The sequence below is a fragment of the Colletotrichum jinshuiense genome, chromosome 4 (assembly GCF_051148585.1).
Source record: "Colletotrichum jinshuiense chromosome 4, complete sequence".
Classification (NCBI taxonomy): Eukaryota; Fungi; Ascomycota; class Sordariomycetes; order Glomerellales; family Glomerellaceae; genus Colletotrichum; species Colletotrichum jinshuiense.
The window spans coordinates 3,427,477-3,440,567 of record NC_139311.1 but is presented as its reverse complement, the minus strand read 5'-3'; the positions used below and the strand labels follow the sequence as shown (position 1 = coordinate 3,440,567).

At 54.4% G+C, this 13,091-nt stretch overlaps 3 protein-coding genes across 3 annotated transcripts; 1 reads left to right on the top strand and 2 right to left on the bottom strand.

Moving 5' to 3' along the window:
* Window positions 1–34: 34 nt before the first annotated feature.
* Window positions 35–1,401, top strand: EsH8_IV_000854 (glucose-induced degradation complex subunit FYV10; the record flags this gene model as incomplete). Its single annotated transcript, XM_083265744.1, has 3 exons — window positions 35–85; window positions 147–686; window positions 751–1,401. 3 exons carry the CDS (start codon window positions 35–37, stop codon window positions 1,399–1,401), a joined length of 1,242 nt encoding a protein of 413 aa, XP_083124639.1.
* A 938-nt stretch (window positions 1,402–2,339) lies between these two features.
* On the bottom strand, window positions 2,340–5,269 carry EsH8_IV_000853 (glycosyltransferase family 2 protein; the record flags this gene model as incomplete). The annotated part of the gene is made up of 5 exons (XM_083265743.1): window positions 2,340–2,698; window positions 2,764–3,413; window positions 3,466–4,208; window positions 4,261–4,806; window positions 4,856–5,269. 5 exons carry the CDS (start codon window positions 5,267–5,269, stop codon window positions 2,340–2,342), a joined length of 2,712 nt encoding a protein of 903 aa, XP_083124638.1.
* A 4,900-nt stretch (window positions 5,270–10,169) lies between these two features.
* EsH8_IV_000852 (peptidase S8/S53 domain-containing protein) lies at window positions 10,170–11,975 on the bottom strand (the record flags this gene model as incomplete). The annotated part of the gene is made up of 1 exon (XM_083265742.1): window positions 10,170–11,975. The coding sequence occupies one exon, from the start codon at window positions 11,973–11,975 to the stop codon at window positions 10,170–10,172; it is 1,806 nt and encodes a 601-aa protein (XP_083124637.1).
* Window positions 11,976–13,091: the final 1,116 nt, after the last annotated feature.

The window sequence follows — 13,091 nt, the reverse complement described above, 5'->3', positions numbered from 1 at the left end:
CCATACCATTGAAACGACTGTGACAGCCGCCAAGATGGCTGACCACGAGCATTCCACAATCAAGCATCAAGACCATCTCCTCCTCGTACGTCCCCTCGGCACAAACTAGGTTTCAATCCCGCACTAACCTCCATTCCAACGGACAGGACCAACCCCTCCTCCGCCTCCCGTACGAGCTCCTCCGCAAAAACTTCCGCTCCGCCCACTTCACCGTCGAAAAGGACTCGACCGCGATCAAGTCGCTGCTCAAGGAGACTGCCACGGCGTCGGTCAACGGCCGCGCATCCCCCGACGATGTCCTCCGCAACCTAGACGCCATGATCGCGCGCATGCGCGGCGTCAAGCGTAAGCTCACGGCTCACGCCGACGAGGAGGCTCGCCTCACCCGTCAGGCCGGCGCCCGCATCTCCCACCTTGGCGATCTCTACGGCATGCACTCGGTCGACGACGTCAAGTACGAGGCCTGGAGCCGCGCTCGACTTGACCGCTTGCTCGTCGACTACCTGCTTCGCCACGGCTACAATGAGAGCGCCCAGGCACTCACTGCGGAGCGCAGTATGGATGACTTGGTCGATGTCGAGACCTTCGTGCAGATGAGTCGCATCCAGGAATCACTGAGGGGAGGGAGCGTCGTCGATGCGCTGGCTTGGTGCCAAGACAATAAGAAGGAGCTTCGTAAGATGGATGTACGTCCTGATGTCCGCTATACCTTCCCTCGTTTTCGATTCGAGACTGACCGTGTCTGAACAGAGTAATCTTGAATTCATGCTCCGCTTCCAGCAATACATCGAGCTCGTCCGCACCCAATCACAACCCAAACTTCTCGAGGCCATTGCCCACGCAAAGAAATACCTGGTGCCCTTCAAAGCAACATATCCAGACGAGCTCCGCAAGGCCTTTGGCCTGTTGGCCTACCCGCCGACCGCCGCAAACGCCGTCTACTCAGACCTCTACAGCTCAGACCGTTGGAATACCCTGGCTGATGTCTTCACCCGCACCCACAACAGTCTCCTCGCCCTTCCCTCATACCCACTCCTCCACATAGCCCTCTCCTCGGGCCTTTCCGCTCTCAAGACACCCGCCTGTCACTCATTGTCCTCGTCCCACGTCGCCGTGGACGCCAACACCGCTACCAACGCATCGGCCACCGCGGGAACTCAGTCCGTCTGCCCGATCTGCTCGACGGAACTCAACGACCTTGCCCGCAACGTTCCCTACGCGCACCACACCAAGAGCTATGTAGAGCACGACCTTTTGCTGTTACCCAACAGTCGCGCCTACGGCAAGGAGCGCCTTGAGGACTACGCCAAGAAGTCGGGTTTGCCGCCAGATCAGGTCAAAGATCTGCGCACCGGCGAGGTCTACCCGATGGACAAGCTCAAGAAGGTGTTCATTACATGATTTGGTTTCGGGGGAAAGCGGGCTGTTCGCTTTTCGTGTTTTAACGCTCTCTATCAAAATTTCGGTGTTGGTCAGGTTTATCGTTATTCGGCGTAGCATCACATAGCAAATTGCAGGTCTTGTTTGTTCGGCGTTTCATGGAAACGGAGTCTAGGGGCGCAACGCGGTTGGGAAACGGACACTCGAGATTACAGCTCTCGCCCTCAAAGACTTGCCATACAAAGGTAGAAATTCAAAGCATCAGATTATAAGCGTCTCATATATCGCGTGCGTCCCAGTTAGGATGAAACGGGAACACAAATTCTCGAGAGGGTCAGGGGAGAGGAAGAGGCAGCGCCGATTCATTGGCCTGGAAGTGTACTCCTTCCAGAATTCTTCAGGCCCGTGAATGCCTCAGAGACTGCGATTCGTCGGGGTCCCTGCGACGTCTGCAAGTTGTCATGATCCGGGCTTCTAGTCACAGTCCTATTGCACCGTGTTGAAAGGTCGCTGTACATTAGGAATTGTTAACCACCAAGACAGACATCTGGGGCCGTCCGCCAGATAGATCCTGCTAGTCACAAGGTAGAGGAATATCTCCGGCAGCCGGACAAAGCACGAACCAGGCACGGATTGAGTACTTTGGTCCTCGTTCAACATTCTTTTGGCACAGCCGTGTTGTTTCACCGCACTTTTTTATTTGACATCATAAATCATGTTTGATATGAATAGGTATATCGTAAGCATTGGATCATGTTTAATCTATGTGTATGCTTTTCGTCATCAAGACTAATGTGGAACGAAGGACACACATAGCTTGGGGTGGGGTGACAAGACCTTGTCGACATTATATCCCGCCGTAAAACGCCTCTCTCCAAAAGTAACTCCTTCTATGCATCCCAGTTCTATAAATCCCAAAAGGCTTGTCATCATTAAATATTGTGTGCAAAAGGTCGAGCTTAGAAAGTGAACTTCATCAAGGCCGGGTTCAGCAGCACTGGCAACGCAAAGTGCGAGGTGATGCAGATGCCCAACGGGAAGATTGTCGAGAAGGTGCGGATCTGCCATTCGGTGGGGAATGCATAGTAGCCGCAGATGATGAGTGCCGTCATGGAGAAGGTGAAGACAAAGGTACCCGCAAAGCTCTTGAGAATCTTGGGGATCTCCTCGATGAAGTTGCAGCGCTCGACCTCCTTGGAAGTCGCGCCCCACTGGATGTCGATCTCGAAGAAATGGCAGAGCAGCGCCTTGGAGACATGCAGAGAGATGCCTCCGAGGAAAATGGTGAAGACGGGCGTCCACTTGAAGTTGTTCCATACTGGGAGAGGTCAAATGTTAGCGCATTGTGCGGGGTGATTCAGTGGGCATCAAGTTAAAACTTACGAGCTCCGAGGAGAGATGAGTGGCCCAGTCTGTACCGAAGAACAGCCAGGGCGACGTTGCCGCTAAGTGGGAATACAACAGTGACGGCGAAGAAGGTAGCGAAAGAATCGAGGTAGTACTTGTCGTAGTAGCCAAAGAACCATCCAGTGAGGAAGTAGTTGCCCACGGTGAGGAGCCACGAGGCTCCGATGGCGTAGTAGGTACCGATGTAGGACAAAATTGTGACCTTCCTGTAGAAGCTGATGTTGGAGGTGATGAAGCGACGGAAGAGAGGTGTGAAGGGGCCGTGGGTAAGCCAGAGGCGGAAAGGGTGGAAGAGCAGCTCGTTGCAGCCGTAGGCATACTTCTCCCAGCGAGCCAATTCGTCATAGACGGTCAGGGAGACACCCTCCTTGAAGCCGTCGCCCGTGTAAGCACCGTATCGGATGGAGTAACCAGCAGTCTGCAGGCGCAGGGCCATATCGAAATCCTCAGAGACATGAGACTCGGACCAGAACTTCTCATAGCCGTCTTCCTTGTCAATATATGAGGCAGCATCTTGGAGAGCGGTCCAGCGGAGCACGGCGTTGTGGCCGACGAAGGGAGAGATATCACCGTTAGCGACAGAGAAGGTGATCATGATGTAAATCATCTCCGTGAACCATGTAACGCTATGAAAATTGTTAGTCGGTACTCGTCTTAGTAGGGAATCGATGAACTTACGCCTTCTCGAAGAATGAGTCTGACACGTTCATGACTCCGGAAGTGTACTGAATGATGGCCACCTCAGGAGAGGTCTCCATCTCGCTGACGGCGTCGAGCAGGCAGTCGCGAGGAACACGAGTGTCGGAATCAATGAGCAGGATGTAGTCGCCGAGGCGGATGTTGCCCTCAGCCCAGGTTCGACCGTCAGACTCCTCAAGGACCTGCGCAAGGGCCAGATCGTAGGCATTGTTTTCATGGTCCTGGTTCCACTTGCTTCCACGGTTGAGCTGCTTGAGCTTCTCCTCAACCCTGTTGCTGGTCATCAGGGCATAGTTCATGTTGGAGGCCTTCTTGAATCTTCCCTTGCGAAGGAAAGGCTGCTCAGTGGGGTCCGCAGGCTTGGGGTTGTGGCCAGGGCGGGCGACCCATCCCATGCTGTGCTCCTCGTAAAACTCTCTACGGGCCGAGGCATCTTCAGCGTCGATGAGTTGCATACCGTCGTCGTTGACAAAAATGTTGGCAGAGCCCCCTTGCATTTCATAGGTTGAGATGGCGGCCTTGAGGGAGAGAACGGTCGGCTTGATGACGGCGTTGAGACCTTCCTTATAAACGGGCATCTGGATTGTAACATGAGGGAGTTGGCCCCGGTGAGGGCTGAGCCGCCGAGGCGGTTTGCCGGAATAGTTCCTGGAGTTCGTATGGACAGAAGAGATGGGACCAAATATCTGGAAGACATTGCCGGCAATCGAAAGGAAGAAGAACTAAGTCGTGTCAGCTGGAATTCGCATAGCAAGGTCCTTTTGAGTAACTCACCAAGCTGATGAAGATTGTAAGAGGGGTAACAACCACCAGCGCCCAACGAATGAAACTGCCGTCCACTGCACTTTGCAGGGCCAGGTTTCGGTAACCGAGGCCCATGCATGTGACGGAGAGGCCCAACGCGAGTGCCACGATAATGGAGCTCGTTAACCGCACTGGTCGTACCTCAGCCTTAAGTGCCTCCTCTAGAGCGGCAGGCGAGAGTTCCTCGACGGTCACTGCAGTGTGCTTCTCGTTCTTCTCGTCGCCCTCCTCCTCCTCGCCGTTCTCATTACGCCATATGTAGGAGATGATCATGTGCTCCAAGTTCTCAGCGCGAGCGTTGACTCTGTTCGCGTCATCGTCCCAGACAATGAGAAGTGGCGGGTCAAGAACGAAGGCCGCGAAATGATGCTTCTGGCATCGGGGCAAATCCGTCATTCTCTGAAGAACCTGTAGCTGCAACCCTCCGGAAAGAGGGATAGAGTCCATAGGCTCCGAAGCATTCATGATGCCGTGAATGATGGACTGAATTACAGGGGTGTTGACAGTCATGGCACACTAATTTGGTCAGGATTGCGTATAGCCTCAGAGTTCTGGCACCACTTACGCTAACGTTGAGCTGGCTGACCATGTCATAGAATCCATTCGGGATGGTTGACAGCTGGGGAGGGGCACAGGCATAATCATTGCGGCCTTTCTTAAGCACAACACCTTCCCCCAAGTTCCATGCCGAAGCATACATCTTCCTGAGTTGGTCCTGGTAGAGACTGTGTACCGTCATATCGGACCTGAAATCGATAATGCTGCTTGCATGCTTGTCCCTCATGCCAGCAGTGAGCGCCAAGCTCACTGTTGACTGTCGAGCAGATGTTCTAGTGCTGTAGTTTCGATAAGGAGCGGGTTTGTTAGCCAGCGGCTTCGGCACCGGCTTGACGGGTTGTATGCTGTCCGGGTTCGACGACTCGGTCGCGGGCTTGCCCGCCGCCTGGTCGGGCGTGAAGTAGGACTTGAAAGCCTTCATCTTGTGGGGGGGTTATGAAACGAATGAACCACCAGCTGGCGAAAGCAGTCCCAGCCCTAGGTGAAGAAAGGACAGTGTTGTGGGTTGTAAGCGAATGGATGCTGGTGGGAGATTCAGTCACCGAGGGGACGGGAAATCAGCCAAGATATGTGAGAAGGGGTCAGTAGGACCTTTTCAAATTGGGAGGGCAACCGGCATTGGGACAAAGACCACGTCAAGCCGCATACACGGCAACACCGGGGCCTGATGGCAATATTGTCAAGCCTAGCTGACTACGCCATAACGATACGGACAGGCGCGGGCGCTTCCAGTGCGGCGATGAAAGGCCATGCTCTTGGGACAAGCAGCGGCCGGCCTCGCCAGAAGTCGACGGCCACCATGCAAACTTGGGTTCCACAGGTCCAAGTACGCCGCCCAAGACGGACTGTCAGCTTAGCTGGAATCGGTGACCAGCGGCATTGTCCCTGGTCGAGAAGTTGGCGCCACTCGTTCGTTGCATTGTAAACAGTTAGGCGGCAGGTACAAAGAACCATGAAAACCTCCACTCATCGTGAGGTAGTAGCGTGGCCCGGAGGTAACAAAAGAGAGTCGAGGCCTTATCGCGCCAACGCTGCCTCCCCAAGCGCTGCATAGCCAAGTCGTTAGACTGGGTGGCAGTCTTAACACCCCTGCGAGCCAAAGATACTCTAGCTCATCGGCGTTCCCTGTTTAAGCACTAGCCTAGGGTGCTTCCATCATGACGATGCCAATCGGGAATATGAGATTGGGCACGGCTGAGGACGTGGGTGGGTAGAACGATGACGAGCAAGATATTCAAACAATACATGCCATCTTGGCAAGATGCGGTTGACTGGGATCCAAATTCATCTGTGATGGATAACGTGCTAGCAGAAGAAAAGCAAGAACAGGGGAACAAGGAGTTCCGGGCAGTCTAGCTCAGGAACATCGAGTGTCGTCCTGACTTGGTGTACCTTTAGTCGGCCACCCTCTTGAGGTTCTAGGATATGATTTCAAGCAAGCCATGTAAGCAAAGAAGCGCAAAAGCAACTAGCAGATATCATCAGCCCAAAAAGGAATAGATTATCTCTCCACCTTTCCGTTCCGAGGAAAGGCTTGCCGCAAAGCAAGCCTCAAAGAGGTCTCGGGCCACTGAAAATCTCCGCTTGTTTGCATGGCTCGAGCCGACCAACCCATATACAAACGCTAATATTGGCACGTACCGCAAGCTGCAGGACGGGTGTTCTTAGGCGCCGAGCCATTTCAACCCAGACCCCTGGGGATGGCAAGACCAGGCAGGATTTTCCATGGCATTGGTAACCTTATTCGTCGACCACTTGGACAGACAACCTAAGGTTTGCAAGAGCACCTCGCACTGATCAGGATTCACGTTCTCCGGACCGAGATGTGTTTATGAACCCTACATTTGGTATTTGCGTGATGAACGGTGGAGGCTTGTATAGCAAAGATCCCCTCGGCCTTGGTGGAGTGTTTCGATCTTTGAATAAGACACTGGTCTCTGAACAACTTCCAACGGTGCGGGATCTGAAGTCAGCAGGGGTTCATACTTGTTCGCCTGGCACTAGCTGCGGTGAAGGTGTAGAGCACGGGGGACCCAAGCCCGCTGTTAGGGGTCGACCTGAAGCAGTACGGGGAGCGTGTAGGTCTCTCGCCTTTCGTATCCCCGGAGGGGAGGAAAAGGGTTTGGGCAAGCGCTTGCTTGTGTAGACAGGTCCATAATTTCCCTTTACATCTTTTGATGATAGCTCGATGGTGGCGGCCTCTCAACACTCGCCTCGCCTAGCAGCCATGCAGAAAAGCAGCCGTAGATGACTGGGAGTGGTCGAATGGGGCTTTGGCACCATGGGAAATTTCAGCCGTCCCAGGTGGCGGCGGCGTTCAGACGAAAGAGATGAGATGAGACGATTGGGACGGGGTTTCCAGAGGTTTGGGGGGGTGGATGTGGCTTGCTGAATGTGTGCCATTCCCTGGGCTTGTCGCGTGCCGGGAGACTGCACAGGCCCTGACTGGCGTACAAACACCCACGGTGTTTGTGGGTGGTGACAAAGATGGTCGTGCAATGGCGGCTGAAGGAGGGAAGGAGAGATAAGCATGTAGAGAGGGTGGGAGAGAGCTTGGCAGGCTGAAGGTGCTGGCTGGTGCAGATACGACGGCAGGTCAGGTCGTTCCAGGCGGCGATTCCGGATTCGTTTAGAGGCTGTCTTTGTAGCTTGCGCCAGCTCACTCCCGCTTGTGCCTTGCAGAATCCAGCATGTCACTTTCGCTTCGAATGGCCTTTTGTTTAAAAGCACATGCCCTCCCTAGAAGAAGTCCAATTGGACAGAGACAAACAATATGCATATACACCGATATGCCTATCTACAGAAATACGTCAGCCAACCGGAACCAGCCAGGCCCGCAACCTGTACTACTCGTCCATTCCGTCTTGGGTCACGACATTGACAATCAAATCTTTCGCCCGCAACTACCGTTGCAACGCTGCAGAGACCATGTTGCTGCATGGGCCTATCTTGCTTTCCAGCCACCACAATCGAATCCGATACGCTGCAGGCTCAGTCTTCCGCCTGCACAATTCAAAATATTGGATTGGAGCTCCGTCAATCGAAATCCCACCCGATTGTGGCGCTTTACTGGCTTCTTGATTGGACTGCTGCTTTCAATTTCAGCTACGAAGCATTGTATCCTTTTTCGCGTGAATTCCGCAATCGCTTTGCCTCTGCCACGCTAGCAACCTCCCCTCCCATCATCCATGGGTGCGGGTTGGAACTCAACAAAGACCAGCATTGAGGAGAAAGCTCACAGCTAGTAAAGGGCACCACAAGTGTCGGCTTTCTGGCCTAAAAGAGCCAAGCCCTTCGGGCGTTCCTAGATCAGCGCCCTATAAAAAAAAAATTGGGATGGCTGCCGGGTGTCCATTTCCCGTCTTTTGGCAATGGGCGACTGGACTCTCCCGTCGCCAAAGTCTCCTACGGTCTCATTCTTTGGGCTCTTTCTTGAACCCACAAAGAGACGGTAATCCCGCTCGTTGGGCACCCCGCTCGGTGGATAGCTGACCTCCAAGCTCCCAGTTGCCATCAAACAATTCGGATTTCAACAGGACTACGTCTGCCTGTGCAGATCCCGTCCGGCGCTATTGTCATCCCGTGTCCAAATTTCCGACCGACGATGTTACCAGCTCAGAAGCAGCCAATCCTTCCCTGGTACAGGCCACTTTTGCCCACTCGGAGGGCTCATGGCATCTAGCCGCTTTTGGGCCCTGGCAGCCTGGTCAGCAAAGAATGAACGACGAAAGATTGCAAGGGTTCTAGCCCATGGCTCTAGAGCAAGCATCGTCCCACAGCTGGTTCTCGCCGGTGTTCTCAGAGGTCGAGACCCGGGCTTGCGGCATCTGGCAGCGCTGTGACCAACATGAAAACAGTCGGCAAAAGTCTCGAAAAGCTACAAGTCTGTTATTACTAGCCCACTCGTCACGGCTCAAGCTGTTGGGTTGTTTCCTTCCCTGAAGGAAGTCGGGAGCAAATGACATTCAACTGGGCTCAACCTCTTCCCTCAGTCAGATACCGCGGGGCGATCTTGGCCAAGCTTTCTGGCCAAATCATGCAGGTGAGATGGAACCATGATAAGCATCTGGCCCCTATACGAATTGCATGCGGCCTGCAGCCCGAGATTTAGGCAGCTCCTGCTCGCAGCAAGCCGGTCTGAACCGTCACATACACATCATTGTGTCGAACATTACATTTTTGGTCCTTTGCGGCCCGTTTTGGGCCGCAATAGAGCCGAGCCAGGCTCTATATTTGGACAGCATCAACCCCCCACACTAGCAAATGGCGCGAAGCTGATAAGAAAAGTAAACTTGCATCTCACCAAAGTCGTTGATTTCCCACAGGGGTTTGCGAATCCACCAGCCCGCCTCCACAGGACAATCGACCAAAGCGCTCTGCCTTGAGAAGCGGGCTCGTCTACTTCGGGAGTGTCTGTTTGAAATCAGTATCGACGGTCTGGACAGCTGAAAACCCAACCGACTCGAGATTATGCGCTTCTGAAGAAGCTTCAGGGGGATCAAATTTGCCCCTGAGGAAGCCTCTTTTTTTTTTGGCGCCAAGCCTTCAGCTGCCAGCCAGCCGCGAGACTTGCTTGGGCTCGGACCTTGTCACGCGCCGAGAGCACGCTATCGAAAGAGAAGCCCACGGTCAATCAAAGGTGAATCAAACTTGGGAATGGAATTTTGTCTAGGAGCCACGCGACAGGAAAAAGCATTTCAGTCCGTACCCGGAGCCTTTCTTATGGCTATGGAACTCCCGCGTGGCATAACCCCAGACTAGATCTTGCCAAGGCCATCCTTTGGGCTGGTTGGTGAAGAACTCGCAGTTCGCTTGGTCTGTTCTCTATCTTGCTCCCCCAGTTTTCCAGCCCTACCTTTACAAACGTTCTTTGGTGGGCTTTGGCGAAGTGGCTGCTCCATGACTCCACATATGCTTGGCCATGCTCTTCAGCTTCGGTATGCTTCACAATATCTGCCGAGGCCGTCAAATTCACTTTGGTAGAATCGGCAGAGTCGCCGTTTTGCCTGGCACAATATACTGATCACCCACGATTGCGTGGCAAGCGTCATGGCCAATATCCCAAGAAAGACAGGGGTGCTAATATGGTCGACCAAGTGGCACTCGACCATCGAAGAGCTTCTCTCCCGAGAACCTTTACAGACCTCCCAAGATGGCAATGGACTGCTCAAAAGCAACTTCTGTCAAGCCAACCTTGCCAATGTGCCAAGGCAATGCTAGCACTGTATATTCTGCTCTCTATATTTACAAAGGGGCCGACCAGTCTCTGGACTGAACTCCTAGGGATGTATAACGCAATTTTAAGACAAAACACTATTGGTCTATTTCGTAAGGGCAATCTTCTTCATCTCCTCAAAGTTGGGGAGGCCGAGCCCCGTCACGGGATCCCATCCCTGGGTGCCGTTCCAGGACGCGAAAGGGATGACGCCAGCGCCTTGCAACGGCCTACCCGACTGCAGATCAACACCACCACAGCCTTGCGCGACACCAGTGGTCACATCTGTCAAGCCCTTGAACCCTCGCTTATACAACCACGGGTTCATGAATCCCATGGTTGGCTGGCCTACGCGGATTCTGGCGTCGTTGAGCAGTCCAACCAAGCCAGCGACTAGCGGGGTCGAGGCTGATGTACCACCGGTGCCAATAAGCTTGTCGGCGTTGACGATGGCGAACGGAGGGCTGGCGGAATGTGCCGCAATATCGGGGAACCCGCGGCCGGTGAAGTTAGCGAAGGGCTGGTAGTACGCCTTCGTCTCCGGCGAGATGCCCGTTTGTAGGTATTGGTTCACGGCTCCCTCCTGATACCACGCTTGTTTGAAATAGTTGCTGAAGCCGCTGCCGGAGCCCACCCAGGTGGTCTCGGGGGCGAACGCCTGGGTTCCGCCCACGGCGGTGATGTACGGGCACGTGGCGGGGAACGTGGGCGTGAACTGGAGAGCGTTGCTGCCGTCGTTGGCGCGGCATGGCGCGCCAACACCCGTGTCGCCGCTGGACTCGAGAACGCTGACGCCACGAAGACCCATCATGCCAATAAGGTTGCACACCCGTGTGGCATACTCGATGGGAACGGTCTGCTCGTCGTCGCCGTATGATATGGAAAGCACCTGTGGAATCTGGTTGTTCTCCTGTGTCATCATGAACTGATAGAAGTCGAGGAACGGCTCGTTCTGGTTGTCCGCCTGTGTCGGTGTGCGGAGGTTGGGAATCAACGGCGGCATGCCGCCAGTGATGAATTGCGTGATAGGCAGGGTCTTGACGGCGGCGGCCATGACCTGGGCATCAAGGTTCGCCTCGCCGATCTGACCAGCTGGGTCCTGGTGGTCCTGTCCGCCATTGACGAGGACGCTCTTGAACTGCTGTGGCGGCAGCTGGAACCTGGTCAAGAAGGCGGTGAGATCGGGTTGACGAGCGGACTGGTTTAGGAAGCTGGCGAATCCGACGCGGCTGCCCGCTGCGGGATCGGCTTGGTAGGCGCCGTAGTTGTAGGCAAGCTCAAAGCACGCCGGCGTGAATGCCTTGCCGCAGTTGGCCGTGGGGCTGGCGCCCTGTCTTCGGGAAAGAGGCGCGGGTACCGGCGGCAACGCGGTGTTCGTGAAGGCCGGGTCTGACTTCATTTTTCCAAAGTACGTTGTGGGCGTCACGAGCTCGATGTGCTCCGTCATCGCATCCGGGAGAGAGTACTCCATGGTTCGCAGCTTCATGGTGCCCTGGACATCGTAGTACGCGAAGCTTGCGCCGAGCATCTTGTTGGCGGAGGCGACGTTTGTCGCGAAGTTGACGAAGCGGCCGCCGTCGGTGTACGAGACGTCGCTGACGTTCTCCTTGGCAAGCCATGTCTGGACCGCCGCGACGGCGGCCTCTGCCGGCTTGAACACGTCGTTGACCTGGGCGGCGGTCAGGTACTTGCCGTAGTTGGGGCTGTCCGGGTCGGAGACGTCCCTCAGCATGGGCTCCAGCTTGTCAATGTTTTGCAGCTTCAGCCCGATCTGCAGGTTGATTTGTTGGTCGTCGGCGGCCATGTTCATCATCTGAACGCCCGGGGCGAGAGCGGCCGCTCTGGACATGAGAGCGGCGTCGATAGCGGGGAGCGCGGCCGCCAGACCCAGGAGGGTCTTGAGAAGAGCCATTTCGTTGGTTTGCTGTACGGACTCAAGAGTTGTAGGTATTAACAGGCACCGGTCCCTTCTCACAGAGGTCAGGACGCAATTAATATGAACGAGACTCAGGCCAGGTAACCCAGCTACGTAGAGATAGAGCAAGGGACCATGTGAATTATAGTATAAAGTATGTAAACCTCCTAGAAAGAGACCCCGGTTAGGACGAATAACCACCAGTCTGAAAGAGGAATAAAACACACGCGGGTGTGCCCGTTTTCTAACAGGCGGCAGAAGGTTTCCTCCAGGCCGGGAAGCGATCTACCCTTAGGAACTCAATGCCTTGCCAGGACAGGCGCGACAGGTCAGACAGTACATGTCGTAGAAGTCGCCGTCCATCTCTCTTCGTCCCAACATGGACGCGTTTCGCCCCGTAGTGGGATCAGACTCTAGGTTACAGGATTCCAAACGATGTAAATCTGCACGTTTCATTACTTGAACCCTGCACGCACCTTGTCGCAACCTCTCCGAGGGTTGATGCGTATTAGAGCAGATGCAGAGAGCGTAATAATGCGGGAATGTCGGATACTCATTGTCAACAACACTAGGACCCTTGCACATGCCTGGCTCGTTCTTCATCCCAGGAAATCTACGCCTCCTGGCTATGTATATATTGGCCTACATTGGGCTACACGAAGCGAATCGTGCAACCTCAGGGTGAATCGTGTCCGTTAAAGATCTTTCTGGGGGTAGCTGGCTTCTCGACCTCTCGTCTTGAATAGGTCAGTCACGCGACTTGCTCGTAGTATATCTCATTGTTCTCGCCTGCTTCTCTTCTAGATCTGGGTTGGTGGTTGGAAGCTATGAATATAACGTTGTTCGCTATGGTCTTCAAATAGCCTACGAGAAGACAAGGCATGATGCCGAATCGCTTGGCAAATCTAAAAGGCTTGATCGCCTGCATTGGAAACACGCCGCGAATCATGAGTACCTGTTGAAATGACCAAGAAATGAACCTCGCTGTTGGTGCCCGTCGATCTTATCGATCTCAAACACGCGTACCGCCCCCATCAAATCAACATCTGGCTCCCCTTTTGTTTAATGTATTAGCTCTAGGCCCGGTGACGGCAACCGGACAAATTCCCCATG